General features: G+C 36.5%; 1 protein-coding gene across 1 annotated transcript in view; it reads right to left on the bottom strand.

Annotated features, from left to right (window-relative positions):
* adamts18.L (ADAM metallopeptidase with thrombospondin type 1 motif 18 L homeolog) overlaps positions 1–22,815 on the bottom strand; it is a 58,162-nt gene extending 35,347 nt beyond the window's left edge. The window contains 4 exon segments of the mRNA XM_018257889.2: positions 18,674–18,990; positions 22,148–22,226; positions 22,326–22,481; positions 22,483–22,815. Coding sequence (XP_018113378.1) covers positions 18,674–18,990; positions 22,148–22,226; positions 22,326–22,481; positions 22,483–22,503 — 573 coding nt within the window. The 5' untranslated portion in view covers positions 22,504–22,815.
* Positions 22,816–24,015: the final 1,200 nt, after the last annotated feature.

Genomic DNA, 24,015 nt, shown 5'->3' with positions numbered 1-24,015 from the left:
TACTAGCCAGCAAACTTACTATCATCTGTCCCTGAAATCACTAACAGCTCTCCCCCTACACTATCTCTTCCAAGCACACACAGGCAGATTTTTCAGATACATTTTTGCCCTTGATCCCCCTCTGGCATGCCACTGTCCAGGTCGTTGCACCCTTTAAACAACTTTAAAATCATTTTTCTGGCCAGAAATGTCTTTTCTAGATGTTAAAGTTCGCCTTCCCATTGAAGTCTATGGGGTTCGCGAACCGTTCGCGAACCGCTCGCGTTTTTGCGCAAGTTCGCGAATATGTTCGCGAACTTTTTTTCCGACGTTCGCTACATCCCTATTGTGGAATGCTGGTTGATGTTATGATGGTCGGTTCTATTTATGCCTTGAGTGGCTTGGATGACTTCTTAAACAAGCATACTATCCATGGTTATAGTGATCTTAGGATTTACAGCTAGTTTAGTATAGTTATCAGTTTGTAAGTTTTAAGTGAGTACATAGTATAGATAAGTCAATTTATATGTGTGATACATGGGTGCTGGGGTTCATTTGGAGGGGTTGAACTTGATGGACTTAACTATCTAACTTTTTTATTATTATTATTATTATTATTATTACAAATACATAATATCCACATTATTGTACACATTCTTATTCACATTATTTAATTAATATACTCTAAACATGTCATATAAAAATCTATTGCATTTATAGATATGTCAGTATTCTCTACATGTCAAAATAGAATAAGCATGAAATTAAACAAATTTTCACCATACAGATATCTTTTAGGTTGCGGAGCCATGCATAGGGGGCAACTCACAAAGATAAATACCAAATGAGTGTAGCATGCTTGACTAGTACACACTGGTGTAGAACAAACTACAATCTTAAAAGAACTTCATGCTTTATGTTAATCACACAAAAAAAAGATTTGGACAAGAAACGACATATTTCCCTTTTCCCTGTGTTCTAATGAATGTCTCGCAAACATCTTTTATTCAATGGCAACAACCATGGATATATCACTTCAAGCTAAGGAAATTGTATAGCCATGTTTTTCTTAAGGGTGTAATGAAATATAAAACACTGCTGGTAAAAGGTCAATGTAACTATCTAATAAATACTCGCAAAACAGTAAGAAAAAGACAAATATTTGTCATCTTCTAAGAGTAATGATCCATCATCTTCAATAGTCGAATGAGAACTCAAATATATCTTACTGGAAGATATCTACTGTAAGTCTCTGAAAGGAAATATAAAGCATCTTCACAAGTAGTCTGCTACAGTAAAGTGTGCAGGCACTACTTATTATAAGCACAGAACATGTGCTTGCTTTCTTATTTGTATTTTGCTACAAGTTTAAAAGGTTCAGAACAGAACTACATTCAATTCGTTTCCAGGGCATGTACTCATCATCTGGGAGAAAGAAGGAATAGTCAGTGAACTTTTAAAAACAGGGGCCCTTGCAACCGATATTCTTTATGTTGTGATGGGGGCATCTGAATTAAATGGTTTATAAGCCAGATTAAACATTTTTGAAAAGTGAAAGCAAGTGTAATTCTAAGCACAAGAATCTCAGAAAGAAAATAAGTAGCTAGCAAAAAGAGGAGCAGCACTTTAATAAGAAAAGTGTATCCAAAATGGATGGCTCACTGCATTTGTCTGTTTTGGAGTAAGGGTCAGAAATTGTTCTTAAGAGCTTGGGCTTTCATCCGATTGTTGAGGGAAAGACACATATTTGGGAGGAAACAATTGGACTAAAGTAAAAAAAAAAATACTAACTATATCAGCAATTCGATTACAAACTAGTAAAGTTTGTTTTTTAACAAGATTTATTTAATAGCAGATGCTTACTTTCAATATTATTCCCCTTTAAATGAATGGATATTGGAGGGCCCCAAAACTTGCATAATTGTCTGCCCAACAGACTGGTTTTTCACATTTTCACATTTTTTTTTTATTCACAGGTTTCTTGACCGATACCATGTTTGTGTTGTGAAGTTAAAAAAATGATATAAAAAAGTCTAATCCAACATTGCTTATTAAGGCCACCATGAACTGAATATCGATCAGGTAACTAGCTTATCACAGATTTTATGTTTTTTTATACTAAAAAACAAGAGAGCTTTTGAAAGCTATCAAAGGCCAGCCATTAACTTTTTTCTTTTAAAAACATTCCATGTGTATCAAGGTAATCTGAACTTAAAAGGATGTCTGTTGTTGTTGTTGCCTGTTCAGTACAGAGTCACAATTGTAAATTGTCTTCTTCCTAAGGAAAGAACGCTTGCCAGAGCTTTTCATCTGTCGGCTCTTTCCCTAAATTGATATAATGTGATAAAATAAGTTGCAACGTTTTTCAATTCATTGACACTATTCCAATACATGTTCCTATCTATTTTTGGCAGTTTGTGCACTATGGTGTCCATTCAGCTATGAATAGCTTGCAAGTGAAATTACCAGTCTGTGCATGGCAGTAAATCCAGGGGTTCCCTTAGGGGTTTGCATGAGTAACCACAACTTACACATGATTCCAAAAATGGACCTAACTTTGTGGACACCACATGGTGACCATTTGCATGGCTTCTTACTCCTTAAAGGAGAACTACAGCTTAATTAAAGTAGTAGGCTAGAAATGTTGCACATTATGTTTTGGACTTCTGTACCAGCCCAAGGCAACCACAGCACCTTAGCAGAGAAGATCTATGCCTATGAAAATGCCCCAGTAGCTCCCCATCTTCTTTTCTGCTGATTCACTGCAAATGCTCTGTGCTGCTGTCACTTACTGATCTTAGGGACCGACTCAAAGGGGCCGATTCACTATGGGTCGAATATCGAGGGTTAATTAACCCTCGATATTTGACTAGGAATTAAAATCCTTCGACTTCGAATATCGAAGTCGAAGGATTTAGCGCAGATAGTTCGATCGAACGATCGAAGGATTATTCCTTCGATCGAACGATAAAATCCTTCGAATCTAACGATTCGAAGGATTTTAATCCAACGATCGAAGGAATATCCTTCGATCAAAAAAAGTTAGCCAAGCCTATGGGGACCTTCCCCATAGGCTAACATTGACTTCGGTAGCTTTTAGATGGCGAACTAGGGGGTCGAAGTTTTTTTTAAAGAGACAGTACTTCGACTATCGAATGGTCGAATAGTCGAACAATTTTTTACTTCAAATCCTTTGATTCGAAGTCGTAGTCGAAGGTCGAAGTAGCCCAAAAAAAACTTCGAAATTCGAAGTTTTTTACCTTCGAATCCTTCACTCGAAGTTAGTGAATCGGCCCCAAAATATACAGTACACATAGAATATAAATGTCACAATATAAGGCTGATTAATAATTAATACAGATAATTACTACATGGCAGCACAAAAACTATTGTAACTAGCAATCTTATGATCAGTCATATTTTAAACTATTTCACACTAAGGGGGTCTATTTACTAATGTTTAAATTTATATATATTTTTCTAAATCCAATTTTTTCTCTCAAAATTCACGTTATTTATTTCTCTAAAAATTCAAGATTTATGAAGTGTAAAAACCATGAAGAACTCTGTTACAAAACGTTGGTAAGTAAAAGCAGGTCCTACAGAAGTCAATGGGAGCTGCATTCATACTGTTGGGCATTTTTTTGGCCATTTGGACTATAACAGATTTTTGAATTTTCTTTTTTTTTGCAAGTAGTTGTCCAAAAATCTAAAACATTTTGAGGTTTTTGAATTTTTAGTGCATTGTTTAGTGCATGTTTTTTTCTTTCATGCTTTTTATATTCAAGTCTTTTACATGGCATCCATGGTTTTAGAGAAAATTTGCTTATTCGTGCTTTCAAAAAACCTCTATAACCACTAAAACGTGAATTTTAATAAATGGGCCTCCTGTTGTATGGCCAGTTTTAGTAAAATAAATCTGCCTAATACATTCTGTAATGCATCACTTGATTACTTTGTTTTCCCTAAAGGATCAAAGAAATTTCAAGTGCATATAACTTTCTTATACTCCCATTTCCTTCATAATTCATTGACCATTACTAAACATTCCTTTGCCCTGCAGTTGTCACAATAAAACTGTGCTGTCTAATAGATTAAGTCTATTTTATATGTAGCAGTAAAATATCGGGGCATAATCTTACCAAATCATTTACCAAACCATCAGTTTTATGGCCCATACACAGTAAGATTTGAGCTGCAGATTGGGCCACTTCTAAATGAGTCGGCAGATTATCTGTTCATGTATGGGGTCCACCAATGGGCTTGCCCAACCAATACCTTGAAAATTGTTCAGATATCAATAGGACAGGCTTATAAATCCAGCAGGATGAGAAGTGCATTGTCCCATTGACACGACAGTAGGCCCCAATGGGTTGATCCAAACTTTGGCCCTAGAGTCAATGATTGGATCAGCCCAATTCAGTCCAGAATGTGGATGTCCAAGTCAGGCTTGTTTGGTGATCTCGCCAAATGAGCAGATCTGGCCATGTGTAGCTACCGTAACTTACATGAAGTGCCACTTTCACCATCTTTACTGTCAGCAAAACCTAGCGTTAAATCTGTGATTCATTATAGAACTTTCTATATGCAAAATATGTTGTTTTTTACAATGTTGTATTATGTTACTCAGTATAAGCTTATCATTTACACTGTAATGATAATAAAACGTTTAATTACATTTAATTAATATGTTCCTGCAACCTTCCCCAATGATATCTCTCTAGCTATCAAACACATTTAGTGTCTCTTTTCCATGTTTATGTTGTGTATTTCTCCAGCTCATAACCAGTTGGCCTCTCATGAATGAATTCGACATTATCCCACAATTAAAAGATTTAAATTAGTTACAAATACAAGGATAGCTTTGTATCCAAGTATATATCTTTCATATATTTCATTATGCCTAGTTACACAATGCTGTTCCTATTCATTAATGCAATTTTATAATGTTTTTTCATCCTCTGAAATAGGCAATGGCGTAGGAGACTGACAGTTTTTCTTGGGTAAAATCATGGCAATCAGACACAAATTATTATTACTGTTTGGAAATTGTTAGACTTAAGGCATGCGAGTCACTACTACCCAAATTGTATTTTAAACCCTATGATTCCAGAAAGGTGTTAACGAAAGAGATTAGTGATAATTAACTGCAGCCATATTAGATGAGGAAATCATGGTGATCAAAAAGCTCCATGTGTTGTAAATCTAAAGGTGTTGTGATCCCTAAGGTCATCTTTATCCCTAACCTCTTAAGCTGCCACATACAAATGAAATATCTGCTTGAAATGCATCTGTGCATGCGTCTGTGCTCACTGACATTAGCAGTTCAGGAAGATTTATTTATTTGCATGATAATTCATAGCTAGGAAGTATTAATGCAGAGTGCTTATCTAAGTTAGGCACACTCCTCCACTTTACGCAATCAGCCAAACAATCCTAGGTTTGTACTTACAAGGTCTAGATAAATCTATGTTTGTTTATAACTTGTGCACCATAATTCTAAGGCTTTTACATTGCCACAGTAGGGATGCAAACTCTACATTATGATGGTGATTAAATGGAGATAACATATACAATACTCATCAGAGCTTACACAAAAATACACACAGACGCATAAAACTTTTAGTATGTTATAGAATGGTTAATTCTAAACTTTTCAATTGGCCTTAATTTTTTTCTTTTTTATAGCTTTTGAATTATTTGCCTTCTTCTTCAGGGCCGAATTTACACATCTGCCACCCCTAGGCCCGCTGTCGTTCTTTGCCCTGTCCCTCCCTTTTATTTGCTCAAATTGTCATCATTGGGACTGGAGCAATGGGGATTGGTGCACAGGAGATTTAAAAATCTATTGTATCTCCTGCTCATCCCCAGTGTTTCTGAACCAATGTGAGTGTGGTTGGGCAGCATGCCGCCCCCTAAAAATCTGCCGCCCTAGGCCCGGCCAACTCTTTCCAGCTTTCAAATGGGGACCACTGATCCCATTAAAAAAATGCTCTGTAAGGCTACAAATGTATTGCTATTGCTAATTTTTATTACTCGTTTTTCTATTTAGGCCTCCCATATTCATGTTCCAGTCTCTTATTCAAATCAATGCATGGTTGTTAGGGTAATCTGGACCCTAGCAACCAGATTGCTGAAACTGCAATTCAGAGAGCTGCTAAAGAAAAAGCTAAGCATCTCAAAAGTCACAAATAAATAATGAAAACTAATTTCAAATTGTCTCAGAATATCACTAAAAGTTAATTTAAAGGTGAACAACCCCTTTAGTCAGCTATGCAAGTATTAAGCAACCATAGCCATCCATGGGCGTAAAAAAAAAGGTTTATTATGTGAATATCATGGACGAGATTCAATTGCAGATGCAATTCAATTCAGAAAAATTTATCTCATGGTTTGTCATGTGAAAACTCTTTTGAAGTCTATGGGAAAAAAACTGAAATTGAATTAAGAGAAACGTTTTTTCTCCTCCAATCAAATCTTTTCCATTACTTTTCACATGATAAACAATGAGATAACTTTTTCTCGCTGAATTGAATCTGACCCTGTGTTTGAAATGTCCATGCTGTAACCCTATAAATGTTAAGTTCCAATTTTTGTCAGAAACTAAGTCACCTAGTGAGATTTAGGCCTGCTGTATGTGTTTGTTGGGTAGATGTTTTCAGCTGCATTCACCACATTACAATAATGTCTCCATTAATAGACTGCAACACAATCTGTCCTTTAAGCATAAGGTTTCAGATAAGCTCAGATGGTTAAGTGATGGGATAAAAAGAAGCATTTTGGGAAACATTTTGCTACAATTGCTATTCCGGCTCCTTTTCCTCATGAAAGAAAAACAATTAGTTCAGCTCCTTCTGGTTTCTGTTGAAATGTGTCAGCAGTTTTCTACTGTCACAACTCACAGCAAACTCCGGAAGATGCATTGAACACAGATGGCACTGGTATGTTGTTTCTATCTACTGCATCACCCCAGACTCTGCCCCCAATTCCCTTATGCTAAACTAAGGCTAAGCTGAATCGTGTAATTTAACACAAAACCAAATAAATTCTTCTTCCAGTGCATCTTACAGCATTCCCCCAAATCACACACATTATGAAATATAGAAAATATATATATAAGCTCGAAACAAGGATATTATGAAATCAACTTTTTGTCCAATAAATGAATATGTGCATTTTTCTCCAAATTGTGGCATAATTATGGGTGAAAAATTCCCTTTAAAACTAAAAATTCATCTTAATGTGTCATTTGCACCCGCTAAAGATGCCTGCCTTTGTACACCTCTTTATATTTGCTGTCTGTACAATTGTGTTAAATGGGCCATTTTATGAAAGTGCTTCTAAATTTGGAACTTAAGGAAGTAGTTAATGGGAGATTCTCCATATAATAAACTTATTCCCAAGTAACAATCTTGTTTGACCATCTTCCGTTTCATCAGGAAATGTCATTTTTATAGTAATATATTTGAGTAGATTAACATTATTGGGTGTCTGTACTACTGGAGTCAAACTTAGCCTCTACAGACACAGCACTAATCACAAAAATGTATATAAACACTGTGTATGGATGCTGGGTTTTTATTTGAAGGGGTAGAACTTGATGGACTTTGTCTTTTTTCAACCCAATTTAACTATGTAACTATGTAACTGTACTGAAATAGTGTCCTACCACTATGTTGTTTTGCTTGATGAGGATAGGAACAATACACAATACTAAGTGCTATAGGGAATCCTGTACCTGAGCCTACATGTAAAGGTGGCCATACACGGGCAGATAAAGCTGCCGATATCGGTCGTTTGGACCGATTTGACAGCTTATCTGCCCGTGTATGGGGGCTTCCGACGGGTCTTCCCGATCGATATCTGGCCACGATATCGATCGGGAAGGTTGGATTTTTACCCGACCGACCCGTCGGAGCCGCTTGGCGCATCGTAATTCGATCGTTCGGCCATACGGCCGAACGCTCGAATTACCCCCGATATAGCCACGCAGTTTAGTGGCATATCGGGGAAAGATCCGCTCGTTTGGCGATGTCGCCAAACGAGCGGATCTTTGAGTCTATGGCCACCTTAAGTGCCCATTTACATTTACATTACATTAGGCTATGCATGTTCTAAATAAGTATTATTGCTACTGTTTTCACTGTCTGTTGGTCTCCATACCTAAAGTGGCAGATTAAAGCTGCGATATCAGTCCTTTAGACCGATTCAGCAGCTTATCTGCCAGTGTATGGGGCCTCCAACTGGTCTTCTCAATCAATATATGGCCAAGATGTTGATCGGGGAGGTTTGATTTTTCTGTTGACCGAGGACCGCAACGGTAGTTGATATGGTCCTCATCCCATCGGTTCTCATTTTCTTTGTTGTAATCCGATCATTTGGCCCTAGGGCAGAATGTTCGGATAAACATGATATCCCCTGCAATTGGTAGGCATAATGGGGAATGATCCACTCATTTAACAACCTTCCCAAACGACCAGATCTTATCTTGTATGGCCACCTTTAGTGATAGATCCTTTACTTGCCTTTGATCAGATATCAATTTCATAGCTGCCTTTGTATTCTGTGCTCTCTTCACTACTTATTGTGCTCCTGCTAACTGGTGCGCACATTGAGGGTATATGAAAAACCAGCCATGTTTGGGTGATGCCAATATTGGCACAGTCTCAATTATTACACAATTTACAAAGGAACATATCTCTTGTATTCAGATGTGAGTAACATGCTAGAAAGTCTGGGGGGGGGGAATGCTGCATCATGGGTAGAAAACATGATTAAGAAATGGGTCTAACTTTCATAAATGCAGATTAAGTGAACATTAGATGTAAATGCTATTAAGGTGCTTTAATTTCCTGATGTTATTGGTCTATTAAAAGAAAATATTGATTAGGAAACAAATGTAACAATACATATAATAAAGATAGCAAATAAATGTAACAATTACTACTGGAGGCCTGTTAGGCTCTTACATGCGTCTGTGTGAATACAGCCCCCTTGACAATAATTGAGTGTGTTTAATCCTGCGCTCCCCTGCGGCTGAACAGAAGAAAGCAGAATGCAGGGGAGTGCAGCAAAAAACGCCCGTATGTAAGAGCCCTTAAGGAGGTCCAAATGCCTGTAACTAGCTACAGTGACCTCCCATTCATGTGTATGAGAAACATTCTGCTTATGGAAGACTATGGAAGACAGGTGGGAATCATTCACAACTGTGAAAGTAATCCTGATTGACCCTTACTGAAGGAGTATGTGATAGGCAGCACATTTCCTATATCAATGAATGGGAATGAGCTACTGTGCTTCTGGCAGAAAGGAACAATTTGGCCGAAACCACACATGCCATCAGCCTTCTTATACTACTCTGACAAAGATTAGTCACAACCTAAGACTACAATGTATGTCTACTATTATTATCTACACATTGAATATATTATTGCTATTTAAATCTAAATCTCACTGAATTAAGAAGGATCAGGATGGGTTGCCCTAAAAAGAATTAGATAATCCCATAATTGCCTTTTTTTGTAGTATAGTACCTTATTGTAACAGACATTAATCAAGCTGTGTTATTTTCTGTCATTCAATGAATGTTTTCATTTAGTTTAAAGTCTTTTTGTTTGAAGACTCTTACTCTTCTACTTAAATCTACTAAGGCCTCTGCAGGAGGCCAAGGTGTTAATGTAAACAATGAAAACCATCAACCCTTTCCATCGAGGAGAGCTCTTCTGAACACAACACACAACTCTTTACTAATATAGGTGCAACCAGCTAAGCAAATGCTGTAAATTTGTAATTTGCAATACACTATTGGTTTTTTGTGTGTGTGTGCAGTTGGTGTCTATTGGGGGAATGGAATATGCTTCATTCACAAAGACCACTGCGAATGTTAGCGACCATGTTTGCGTCCTTTTTGACTGATTACGGACCTCATAGACTTCCTCGCAAACTTTGCGACCAATGGTTTTCGCATACATTTTTTAGATTGTAAGATAATTTAGGAAGGGCCCCATTTAACTCTTGTATTGGTTCCTTGTATTCGTTGTTTTTATTTTTGTATGTAAATCTGTATGTTCGATGTACATTGTACAGTGATGCAGAATATGTTGACCTTCCACACACTTTTTTTCAGTTCAATTGTTTTCATATTGTTCACCAGAAATAAAGACTTTTTCTAGTTACCATTTTTCCAAAATCTAAGTTTAAAGTTTAATGTCCCTGTGTCTGTTGTTTGAGTTGGGCAGCTCAGTAATTCAGCGGCAGAATCTAAACGGTTACAATTTTGCAACATTTAGTTGATACAGTTTTCAGCAGCATCTCTGGAGTATTTTCAACTATTGTATTGAGTGTAACAGCTGCCTGTAATGAAACTCAGAGATTCTGCTCAGCAGGGACAAAGAAAAGAAATATATCAACTAAATGTATCTATTTAGAACAGTTTATAGAGTCAGCGACCCCCCCCCCCCCAGAGCTGCATAAGAAAGACACAAGATTAAACTTTACACTTCAATATTAGAAAACCAGTCACAAATAGAATATAGAAAGTAATGGAAAGAAGTCTTCATTATTCACTTTCTGAAACCAACTGAACTGAAAAAAGTGTTGGAAGGTGAACAACCCCTTTAGTAAATGTGTTATTATTATTATTAATAATAATAATAATAATATAGAGTATAATAAAGAGTTAAGTACCTAGAGTAGGACAGTATTCTTTTGACAAGATGGTCTTCCATATCATTCCATTACAAAAACATATAACACAGCGATAAAATCTACAATGTAGATTCCCCTGTTTCAATAGAGACCCTGCAACTAGATGGGGTGGGAGTGGCTGAGCAGTGTATAGCACAACTATGCAGAACTGCAAAAAGCACCTTTTGACACAAGTGTTTCTTGCACAATGTCCGGGCAAATTAACACGACTCCAACTGATTTTTTTTCTTGTACACGAGTCCTTTAATGTTCATTGTTCTGGCTAATATGTGTCCATTTAAGACAAGAATGGAACTGCAGAAAAGAGCACTTCCCTCTGGCACCCACATATAGAAAACACAAAAAGTGAATACTTTTTTTAAATTTAATTTAGCAGATAGTTTCTTCGCACATTGCACCCTGCCCTCCCATCAGTAAATGAGAAATTCTCCATCTTGTCACCCTCTCTTCCATTATCATTAATCCAGGCCATAGGCATCGTTAAACAGATGTCTAGTAAATATCAATGAGTCTACAGGTAAAGTGGAATTGATCTGCTTTGTCCTTCCATTGTCACAAGTGCCAAAAAGTAGATTAACCTATATAATATGTAGTAATAATGCTTTTCAGAAGTAAAAGAAAACATTTTATTCTAATGAGTATATCAATAAACTAAGCTACTATACAAACTGTACACAACATCTTTCTAAGGCATACAAATAGCTGTGAGAATGATCTCTTGCACTTATTGGAAGAAATCAGTAGAGTTCTACTACATGCGTATCACTGATTTCAAAATGAGGTAAAGGTATAAGCCCAGTTCAGTTCAGACAAAAATCAATTACAATAGAGGAATTATCTTGAAAATAAATGATCCATATCATGTTTATAAGGGTTTACTCCCCTTCGGCACTGCTCTGGGCTGAATTTGATAGCCCTGTCTCACATGCAGAATATTTTGGAGACAAGTGCCCATCTTGCTGTGCTGATCAGTCCTAAATCAAACTACAAGTCTGAGAAAAGAAAATCTAAAGCAGCCCAGAAACTACAGGGCAGAGGGGAGCAGTACAGATGCTGTTGAAGGGGTAGAAGTTGGCAACGTATAATAACCCATAGCAACAACATTTACTGATCACCTATGTGAAACTAAACATCTGATTACTTAGTAGTACTGGGCAAACTTAGTAGCTTTATATTTCATATTTCTCTCCTACAATGTGTCACTATATGTAATGATATAATTCACTGATGATTCACAGTCTATCCTAGACACAAAAATATCCACATTCGCATATCCATTTCTGTTTAGGTGAGAATTTCAGTGGCTCTAAGTCTCTGTACAGAAGGTATTGTCTATACTTATTGACGAGAACAAATAGAGGCCATGCAAAACTTATGTCAGGGAGCATACCCCAAACCACCATTGCTAGGCAAAGCATACATGCCAAATATTCATGCTGACAGTAAATGGCTCTGCCAACCATTATGGACATAGGAACAACCTTGTACCCAGTCTGAATCCAGTACCCACCTTTTTACATTGTGTAAATATATATATATATATATATATATATATATATATATATATATATATATATATATATATATATATATATATATATATATATATATATATATATATATATATATATATATATATATATACATATATCAGCACATCCCAGTTACAAGTTCCAGAAATGATGCAATGCACATGTGCTGATTTGGCCTAATTCAAGTAAGTATTACCCCTCAGCCCCCCTCCTCCACCGTCGGATTTAGTTGGGAAAGTATCCATCACTGGCAGAGGAAATTTTTATTTCTATTTAACAAAATTTTTATTTACCATATAGGCACCTGTGGTACACCCCCTAAAGCTACCATCCTAGACATGGCCTAAATTTAAGGCCCTATATCCCTGTACATACTATATATATATATATATATATATATATATATATATATATATATATATATATATATATATATATATATATATATATTTATTTCATGCACACAAATATATACAAACAAAATTATTACAGACTCTCAAAACTCTGGGTTGTTATACCAACATCCTAATAATTGGATAATAATAATCAGCTCTCGGGGGGGAAAAATTTAATTATACTGTATGTTTTCAATTCTTTCATGTGCCTACCAGATTATTGTACTTGTTTTCTTACAGAAAATACCTATTTTATCATTTTAAACCTTTTTCAGTTATCTATAGCTTTTAGAATTCACAGACTAATAAATTCACTGTGCTCCATACCATGGTTAACTGATGAGAGTATCCCAGGTGTGAATTAGAGGCCTGGAAGTGAAGAGGTGATAAAAAATGTGTAAATCTTTAGTGAATTGATGTCTTCACAGAGTTGCGAACTAGGAAAACAAGTGTATGGGTTACCAATTGCATGAACAATGAACTTCCTTCATGCCATGTGCCATAAATGTACTGAGTTCCCATGCTTTTCTATTTGATTGCGATGGTAAAAAAATGCGTTAAAAAGATCAGTAAACATTTCCTCTTATTCACAGGGTTGGTAACACCTTTATGTCACTGGTCTTTAAATCTCATTCAATAAAGATTAGTACTAAGGACTTCCTATGCAGATGTAAAAATAAAGAGCAATTGGATTCACAGCAGTTTTTTTAGGATTTACCAAAACCTTATTTATAAATCTCCAATATAGTTTTCAGTGCTGTACATACGGGTACATAATATTTAAGAAATAAACTTATACTGACATATTTATTCAGGCTGATAATGGGGGGCATATATTCAGTTTAAGCACATTACGGATCATTTAGTTTTCCTCTAGGACACAAGTGCTAAAGCACTAAAGGGGAATGTATAATGTTTTGTTATCGCAAAAAAATGTTTGCAAAGACACTTGTGGCCATTAGCGACCATGTTTGCTCCATTTTTGACTGAAGAAGACCTCAGGTCCTACAATAACAAAAAGATCTTTTAAAAATCTTAACATCTATGGCCACCTTTACTGGCACACCTGTATGACATGTACGTTACAGAATTGGTAAGGTGCAGGAACCCTATGTATTGCACCCATTTTTTGCACTTTTCATACTACTTCACAGGTCATATTGACACATATGAATGCTCTGAGCACTGAAAACCAAGTGAATTGTTAATCTCTGGTGTAAATCACATGCAGGGATTAACTGTTAGGACAATTCGTTTGCACGGTTGGAACAAATTGTTCCAGCATGGAAAATAAAGTGATAAACCCAAAACTCCCATTATTTGTTTTCTAAGTAGTATGCATCAGTCAAGATAACAAGAGTTTATAATCTGGGCCTTAATGAACGTTATCATGGATCACTGAACTTAAAAAGTGTGCATTAATAACCTTTTAATAAAGCATATTCTAATAATGATACAATACTAATAAAAATGCTTTTCTAGCATTAGGCTGTTAGATATGGTGTTAAATCTGCCAAAATGGCAGTTGCACACCTGAACATTTTATAATGCTAGGACATTTTTATTTTTTATTCTAGTTAGCCTATTTATAAATCTGACACAATGAAAGGAACCAGAAAGATGGTATAGCATGGACCAACCTGGATGTGGATTTAAAAGTAACCTAACACATTTAACCATTACCATCCCTGTGTCATTAAATTTGATTTTATGGTAGACTGAGATCATCTATAATAAATGTATCCTAGGTGTGCCACCTACAGGTGATGAGTTTCTGCACAGTTCTAAGTCTTAAATTAAAGGAAAAAACTGTACATGTTTTGACTACCACTCAAAGTTGACACCATGAAACAGAAGCGCTTACAGAATATTCGCCTAGAGCTTTTCCTGTTCGATGAATCGAAACATAATAACATGAACTACTTCCTGTAGCTACATGATTCTAATTTACAAGTTTGTGTTACTTGTTCGTCACTGTGACAGGGTTCAGAGTGAAATAAGCCTCTTGCCACAGATCTTTAACAAAGCAAAACATCGCTGTGTATGTGTGTGTTTCTGTCAGTCTAAGATCACTCAACCTAGCAACCCTTTCTAAATGAGTCTTTTCATTCTGAACTCTTCTATACAAGCATCAGTAGACAAGAGAGCTCTGAATTACTGAATCCTTTCGGTCATCCAAATATTAGATCAAAGAGACCCTCCAGTCTATTGAAATGCAATTGCTTCCAAATGACAGTGCGGAGCTGGGGGCTTGAAAGAATGGGTCACTGCGGTTTTATTGTTAAGAAGCTACCGCTAATGAAAGGGACAATGAAAAGATAAGGGCTGCCAGCCATACATAAGAAACACCACTTTCGGTTTAATTGCACTGAACAAAAGAAATGAGAAAGAAGGGCATCCAAGTGACGAAAGTAATTGGTGTAAAGAGGATATTGAGGCTATTCAGTCTTGATAATATTGTTCAGGCTGGCAGTGTGATGGCTAAACTTGACTCAGACTGTAAAGACTGATGTATGAACAATCTGTTGTGCAAAAAATAAAAAAAAAACAGGCCTTTTAAAATACTGATTCACCGACTATCCTCAGGCAACTATCAGCTCTATTAGGTTATAAGTAAAAAAAAAAAAAAACGACATACCATAAGGTAAGCACATAGGATGCCTTTAATTGTGCTTTTTTATCAGCATCCAGATTGCCAGGAATGCTCAAACGCAGCAGATTATCAGGTAATTAAACGTTCTGCACTGTTGCGCCCAGGAAGGGTAATCAGGGGATTACATGATTAAAAAGACTGACATATTATTATACCCTTTTCATTAGATTTAGATATCTCTTTATTTGACTGTATTTAAAATGCTGGATATTCAGTTTACAGTATAAGCAATTGAAACAAAGCTTAAAAAAATCTTACTATTGCAGTTCACTGGTATGATTTAGCACCTATGTAAGTACCCACACTGTCTTCAATACGGAAAGTTTGTACATTTATGCAGTACTGTCCTGTTTAATACAGCATAGAATATAGTGGCCAAGAATCAGCTTATGCTGTATGCAGTACATCACGTCATACACCAGTGATTCCCAAAATGTGTAGCTGGCCCCTCTGAAATGTTTGGTTAAGTAACAGAAAGGACTTAGCCTTGAAGGCCAGCTATAGTGAGAATTGGGGTGAATGTCCATTTGCACTCCTAGATACATGTCTAAGTCTAGCTTGAAGATCTGTTGGGGTGAGATTTGAGGTGAATATGTATTTGCTGTGCTAGATATTCTAGAAACTATGACTGAATAGCTAAAACAAAGATATTTTCCTACAAATGTACACATTTCTCAAGGAGACCCTGACCAAGGGTTAAACCTTCAAGCGAGGCTTGAACTGAAAAAGTTTGACAACCACTATAAGGCCAGTGCAGGCATCAAGCCCCATCCATAATAGAGAGCATGGGGACTCCAGTATTAAAAACCGAATATCAAAAGTAATTATTGACTTTGAGTCACTTGTGTGAAGGTGAACATCCCCTTTAAGTACCTGGTAACACTTTCACACTGTCTATGGCACATCATCACTTAGTACAAGAAACCTAACTTGGGCCTGTGATACTTTCCCAAAAATGCATCACACCCACATGAGGGCTATAATTAACTGTGTAGGGTGACTAAGCTGTTCTAATTAATGCCAATGGGAATCCTTTGAATTCATGTCCATGGAAAATGACCCAAAGCAAACGGTGGTTGTACAGGAGTCCTGTTAAACAGTGCAATTCCTCGGGAATTCATTGCCCTTGGAAGGTGGTAGAATTTTTTTTCTTATTGGTACTTAGATAGCAAGTTCAAAGATCTAAGGCACTGAACTGTTTGTACTATTAAGTAAATTGTATTAAGTGCCGTAAGGCTAGTGGTCCACCATCCTGGATGGATTTCCAGTTTGTGACACTCTAGGTCACAATAGAATCTGGCACCACCCCCTTTTAGGACTTGAGATGTCTCCTTTTCTAGACTGACAATGATTGAGGATAATACAAAGATAACTAAACAATAATAAAGTGTATTAAAATGTGTTGGTTCAATGTAAACAAAGGATAATAATAATAATAGCTTTTAAAATATATTTTTTTAATCTGCAGTATTTTCTACTGCTTCTTCCATAAGACTGGGCATTTTTGGCCTATACAGCATATATATGCATATGTATACCCATGCCAACATTCACTATTCAGTGTACATTGTTCTTACAGGAGTAACTATTCTTTGAGCACATAACTTGCCTACAATTTTGCCTGACTTAGTGTATGTTTCAATATCAAACCTGTGCTGGAGTGTGGATACCTACTGTAGCTCGATCAATATCCAGCTGAGCTGAGAACTGAACATATATCTGCAGGGTAGATTGTCATTTCAGTCAAAGAGGCCAATTTTCAAGAGCTTAGGAAAAGCTGTAAAAATTAACTTCAGATAAAAAACACATTTAATCTGATCTCCGCAAAGAGCCTTCGCAAGTGGGAATGTAATTAGTACTGATGGCCATTTAAAGAAGCAATACAGCATATCTGTCTTATCTATGTAAACAGAGGACAAAGTCTTCAGTAATCACATCAATGACCCACAAATATATAGTAGATTTAAAAGGTTCTCCAATGAAAGCTAAACCACACAACACAGAACAAAAAGAAACTGCATGTGTTGAAAGGAAACGTGATCAAGTGATTGTTTTGCTTACAGACAAATTATGTTGTCACATGATGTGACATCTACCAAAGAAGCAACCAATGTGGAAAATCTAATCTGGATTTGGTAACACAAAAGGCCCAATCAACCTTTGTCAAAGGCTTTAAAGGCAGTAGGCGGGCAGAAGACTAAAACAATCTCAACATATGGAACCCATTGTTCTGTGTTAATCACCTGTAACTGAATACAATTATCTGAACTCTGGGTGTCCCTGTCCAGTGCTTTTCAGGATACAAGGAATGTTATCACAGTGTTATGGCATTAGTATTGATGGCATTAGACCACCTGAAAAATAAACGCAACACTTTGTTAAGTGTGGCATTTGAAATAATTGCTGCTAATATATCATTATGCCATTATTACACAGTGTCAGTTTGAAGTAACTTACTACCAAAAAAGCTTACCAAGGTTGCATAGGTGAAAAAATTTATCTTTGTCATAATAGTCCTTTATATTCATCAAATAACCTAACCTTGGTACCTGATAAAGAGAAATATACCCCATGTGAAGGGAGAACTCATTTCCACTATATTTTTTATAAGAATGGTTAGTGAAACATACAAATACAGCTTTCCTGCAGCATCTCCAGGCTTGAACACTTCCTTTGACAAGGTAAAATGTATTATGACTCTCTAGAGGAGGACTCTACAGTTCTCTGTGCTTTTGTATAAGATTTTTTACCGTTTTCCACTGGCAACTAGTCTTTCAACCCTTTGGTAAATGTCTTATAAACTTCTATAAAATGGTGCTTATAGGGGCTAAATGACAATGCCTATCACACTTTTATGTTTTTTTTTAAATAGCTAGAACAAAGTATGTTCCTTGAATGGCAAAACTTGCAACATTTTGACATCTGTTCTTTTCAAACGATATCATTGGATCTTATTTATTGGTTTTATTATATATATATCCCTGACATATGTATACAGCACTTTAAAAAGATTGTTCATCATTCACATCAGACTACATTTTCTGCAACCTAAAAAAGGACCAGAGTATGGCAGAAAAATAACTACACATAGGAGAACTTTTTGCAAATGTGCCCAAGTCATAAAAATACCCAGTGCCCCTGCGGTGTAAGGTAGCAATACTAACTGCTGAGCCACTACCCTATGAGCTATACACAGAGTTACTTGTACCAGAATGCAAATTACATACATACATACATACATACAGTACATACATATAGCAATGGCTCACCCCTTATATCTCAAATAAAATAATCCAGGCCCCATCCACCTACACATCATTAAATGGGATAGTATGACACAATATACCTTCATAGACATGTGCAATGTTTTGAATTGTTCTTGCTTGTTTTTTTTTTAAATGACTTACCATGCCATCACATGTAGATACAGCCACAGAAGAGTTTTCATAATCTCTAATAAAGCCTTGATAGAAGCACCATCCAACGTCTTGTTCCACATTTGTTATGGATCCATTTTTACCTAATACTTGTACATAAAATTCATCTGACAGCACAGAAGACTGCTGGAGCTCTAAGTGCAGTTCCTGTCCAAATGCTGAAAATCTGTAGTGCAGGGAAGACTTTGAACTTCGAGCTGATCTCCTTTTTCTACTGATGTGCAAAATATCATGGGAAACATAAGCTCCGCTAGAGTCTACTTCAACGGGTGTTACAAAGAAATAATCTGAAAGCATACAATAAATGACATTATTTTCACAGTAAATTATTAGGGACATTGCAGAACACTCCTGCTGCCTATGAAATTGCATTAGGTGGAACAGTTTAAAGTCCAGGATGCACAAATTCTAGCATGGAATGGATAATTTATTATCTAAATGTTGAATCCTTTCACCTCAAACAGATTAGGTGCGAACCTTTCATTGTGACACTTTTATCATGACAAGTTGTAATAGTAAATAGATGTCAATAATGGTGTTCTGTTGTCAATACAAAAAGAGGAATGACTAAACTAAAGGACAAGGATGCCTGTAATTACTTTTGTCAAGCCATTTGTTGACACCAGGAGGTTGGGTAATTAATCCCTCCCTAATTAGCACTCTCAAATGGCTAAATGATTTCTAAGATAAGCGTGAAATGTGTGACTCTTGTTTTGTTGTTGTCATTCATTTCTCTGTAAGTAATAACAATTTGAAACGTAATAGCTTCTGCCCTTTAAAAAGTTAAAACTGAACATCAAAGAGTCATGTAGGGGCACATTTACTATGGGTAGAATATTGAGGGTTAATAAACCCTCGATATTCGACCATCGAAGTAAAATCCTTCGACTTCGAATATCTTAGTCGAAGGATTTACCGCATTTCGTTCGATCGAACGATCGAAGGATTTTAAGCCATTGATCGAACGATTTTCCTTCGATCAGAAATTACTTAAAAAGCCTATGGAGAAGGTTCCCATAGGCTAACATTGGGGCTCAGTAGGTTTTAGCTGGCGAAATAGCTAGTCAAAGTTTTTTTTAAAGAGACAGTACTTCGACTTTCGAATGGTCGAATAGTAGAACTATTTTTAGTTCGAATCGTTCGATTAGAATTCGTAGTCGAAGTAGCCAATTCGATGGTCGAAGTAGCCATCCTTCACTTGAGCTAAGTAAATGTGCCCCCTAGTGTAGTAATGCCTTGGATGCCTGTATTTGCTACATATCCAGTATGCAGAATCCCTATTGTTTTTTTTGATCTTGGGACTAATCGGTTCCTGAATATTAACTTATAGATGTTTCACCAGACTGCCACATCTTTGGCCACTTTGGTTTCAAGGTAGAACTAATTGCACAGATCATTTTTCCCCCAAAAAGTCACGTAAATGGAGTTACGCCTACAGAATTAGAAGCCCTATTCAAGGTGGGCTGGATTCAGTGCAACAGAAATTGCATACATAGTGGCTAATTCACTAAAAGTCGAAAAACTGAGTGTTATTTATAGAATGTTATCTCTTCTTATATTTTTAGAATTAATGATAGATTCACTAAAAGTTCACTTGTGATATGTGATATGTTCATTTTAGCTGAATTGCGTGCGGTATTTTATAGCATGCGTTATTTTGTGCGTTATTTTTGGGCATTTAATATTGTCACACGTGAATTATAGCACCTAACACATTCAGGATGACACTGGCAGAGTAGAAGTCTCTTTTTACAGTGTTCTTGTCATTCCTTTCCCCTGGGAAACTTAATATAATTCCATGACACAGAACGTAGTGCATTCTGGATCTGCCCAAGGTATCATGAAAATGTTTTAGTGACTGTAGGTAAGGCTCCAGTTCCTCATAAAGGTCTTTAATTGCTGCCCTACAGCTCCTCACTACATCTTCCTCTATTAATCCATTTGATGTTGTTTAGTTACGCCTACTCCAGGGAGGTGTTAAATTTCACAGTGATTATTGCACTATTTTATGCTTTTATCGCTTAAAAGATGTTAGTGAACAATGCGTTAGGATTAATTCTATTCTATAAATATCGCAATGCGATTAGAATACCGCCGTGCAGAAATGTAGCATTATCGTTTGCGATATGTCTAACGCATGCGAAAATACTTTGATGAATCATTCGCATCTTGAATAACGCACAAAACTGTGCATTAAGGAATATCGACCTTTCGTAGCTTAATCATAGTGACTTCTTTTAACACAATTTTTGCCTGGCATATTCAGTCATTTCTTGTAGAGTCAGTGTCAGATATTGGAACATGGCTTTGAATGCTTGTGGGTATATAACCTAAGTTATTAGGTGGCACTGTAAGAAATAAATCCTATTCTTTCCTTTAAACATAATTTAAAAATCAAGCTGCATATACTAATTTAGCAACCCAGACACTAACATAGCAACCGGAAAGCTGTTCTGCTTTGGAAAGCATTCATATGCATTCCAGTATGCTAATCGATATTATCTCTTTGGCACATCAAAAAAGTTATTCTGCGTCTCTTATCCAATTACTTCCAGTAGCCAAAATATATGACGGGGCAAATGTTAACTTTGACAGAGGAAAAGTTTTCCATCAGAATTAACCCGCTACTTGCTGGTAGTCCAATAATTCACTGCTCTGTTTGTGATAGAAGAACGATCTGGCCAAGGAAAGGGTTACAAGAGCTCAGCTGCTTTAGATATGCATACGTGTAAATGCGGCTAGAAGTACAAAATACTGTACATCAAGGGCTTTTTTTTTTTTTTTTTTTTACAAATGCTGAAATAAATGAATAGCAGAGGTTCCCAGAGCCATGAGCCTAGGGCTGCAGGATAGAACATCTGCAGGCACAGGCAATTCCTTAGCAACACTGAAAGGTTATGCACATAGCATGCGCTAGACCTGTCATTAATTCATTATATCACAGAGAGCACTTGGTTTTACTGCGAGGCCTAGTCATTAAACCTGACAGTAAATTAATCCTGCCAGTGCAGGGAAGTCATGCACTCCAAAGCCTTGCAAGGGTTACTCATGGGTATTCAGGCTGCCTATAACCCCTGGAATAAACTTGCTAAACAAGATTCTGCATTTTGTGACAATGAAGCAGTATTAAAGGCAAATTGTTAAATTATGGATACAATAAACTATGCATTAACAATGGAGCAGAGGAAAATTAAAATACACAGTTATAACTGAATGCAGGATAGCAAATTGTACCTTTTAGACTTTACAAGTGAAAGGCAATTGCAGTACTGTTATTGCTGTGCATGTAACCAATATCCTCTGTTTACCAATGAAACATTAACACTGCAGTAATGTAACGGTTAACTTCCATTTGCATAAACTGGAATAAAAATCCTGTTATTTATACAGCATTGTGTTTCTAAAGGATGCTTGGAAAGTTTGTACGGTAACGATTTTACAAACCGTGGTTTAATCCAACGCCGCTGTCACTGTTTAAAGATGCTGCAAATGATACACAACACAGGCAGTACAGCTGAAATGTCTGTAAAACAAAAAAAAAAGAAAAAGAAGAGAAGCAAAAGTAAGAAAAAGTAAGCAAGAGCATGCTTAGGTAAAACATCAGAGATTAAATGGAACCTGCCTTGTCTAAACTTCCAATCCATAGGATTGTCAGAAGTTGCATGGATGTGCATTTCAATAAAATGACAGGTAAAGTCCATAGGAAGAGAGCTAAATATTCCATCTTCTGTAGAACCTGCAATCCTATATCCACTCCAAGAAGCCCAGAGAGAGAAGCCCAGAGAGCATATTCTCAGCATGCTGAAACAGATGGCATTCTTGAATTCAGTGCAAGAAAGTTGTCTGCGATCAGTGACATTCTTAGATAGCAGAGGGAGACTGAATGGCCCACTGCAGGGAGAGACTGACTGATCATTTTATGCTCATTCCAATTTCAGCTCCACAAAGCAGCATTCCTAAAGAATACAATACCATTCAAGCTCAGCATAGAATTTCTACTCCTCTCTCCGCCTCACCTTGTCACGCCTCCAGTGATGTCACCTGTCACTCAAGACAGTGCAAAACTGTATAGGACTCCAGGCAAGGTAATAGTACCCCCTCCCTAGCACACACACTTCCTAACATTTCCTCTCTCATCCCCCCACCTGAGTTACTGTAACTTTTCATTTGGAAATTAAAAAACACAAAGAAACATAAGTGAGATGCATATATTCATGCATACATAGTGGGCTATGGACCAGAACCAAGTTAACTGCCAGGCATTAAAGAAGAGTTGAACTTTTGTCCAAATTTCTAGGCAAAGTTTTTAAAAATCTTTGTTTTAAAATCGTGCCTTTTTTCATTTTCGGTTGTTTTGAAATCAATCGATAGACTAAATAGAAAAAATAATAAGAGGTATACAGGCATAGGATCCCCGGTAACCATTATCCAGAGTGCTCCGAATTACAGCAAGGTCATCCCCCATAGACCACATTTTAATAAAATAATCCAAATTTTAAAACAAGTTTCCTTTTTTTTTATCTGTGATAACAAAACAGTAACTTGATTTCATTTAAAATATAATGAATCCTTATTGATGGAGAACCAATCCTATTGGGTTGATTTAATGATTTTCTATTGATGGAGAGCTGTTGTTCTGAGTTCATTTTAAATTTTTCATATCATTGTGTCGCTTTCAACACATTTACAGCGGTTGTTGGGGTAAGCTCCTAGCAACCACTTGCATCTCTATGAACTTATGCATTTTCATTGTTGTAGTTATGTCTAGTGGTTGGTAATGTTCATGGTAACGGTGTGTGCTTTAAAGATGCAGCATATACTGACACGCCGTGAACCGTGGCGAAGATCCACACGTGTGTTCATGCCCTTATCCATTTTGTGAGTAGACATTTGTTTTTACTATTTATACATCATTCAAAGCTTTAATGCACAATTGTATCTTTTATTGTTTTTTTCACACAATTAAAAGGGTAGCAATCGCTGAAACACTAAGGGGGTTATTTATTAAAGTCTAAATGCCAAAACTCGAAAAATCAAGCTTTTTTTTTCACTATAAAATCCAATTTTTTAGCGGAAAAAAAAACTCACATTTTTCATAATTTGTTAAACCCAGAGGGTGTTAAAAGTCTGGAAAAAAGTACTTCAACTCAGACCTGCTGAGTTCATGTAGAAGTCAATGGGAGAAGTCCACAAAATATCCTGATCCGCGTTGGGTTTCATGCAATAATCGGAAGATTTTGTTGTTGTATTTGGGTGGAAAATCCGAAAAATTCATACCAATCGGGTTTTTTTTCAAAATGTTTTCGAGTTTT

The sequence above is a fragment of the Xenopus laevis genome, chromosome 4L (assembly GCF_017654675.1).
Source record: "Xenopus laevis strain J_2021 chromosome 4L, Xenopus_laevis_v10.1, whole genome shotgun sequence".
Lineage (NCBI taxonomy): Eukaryota > Metazoa > Chordata > Amphibia > Anura > Pipidae > Xenopus > Xenopus laevis.
The sequence above is the reverse complement of the archived record's forward strand: the minus strand, read 5'-3'. Positions and strand labels throughout refer to the sequence as shown.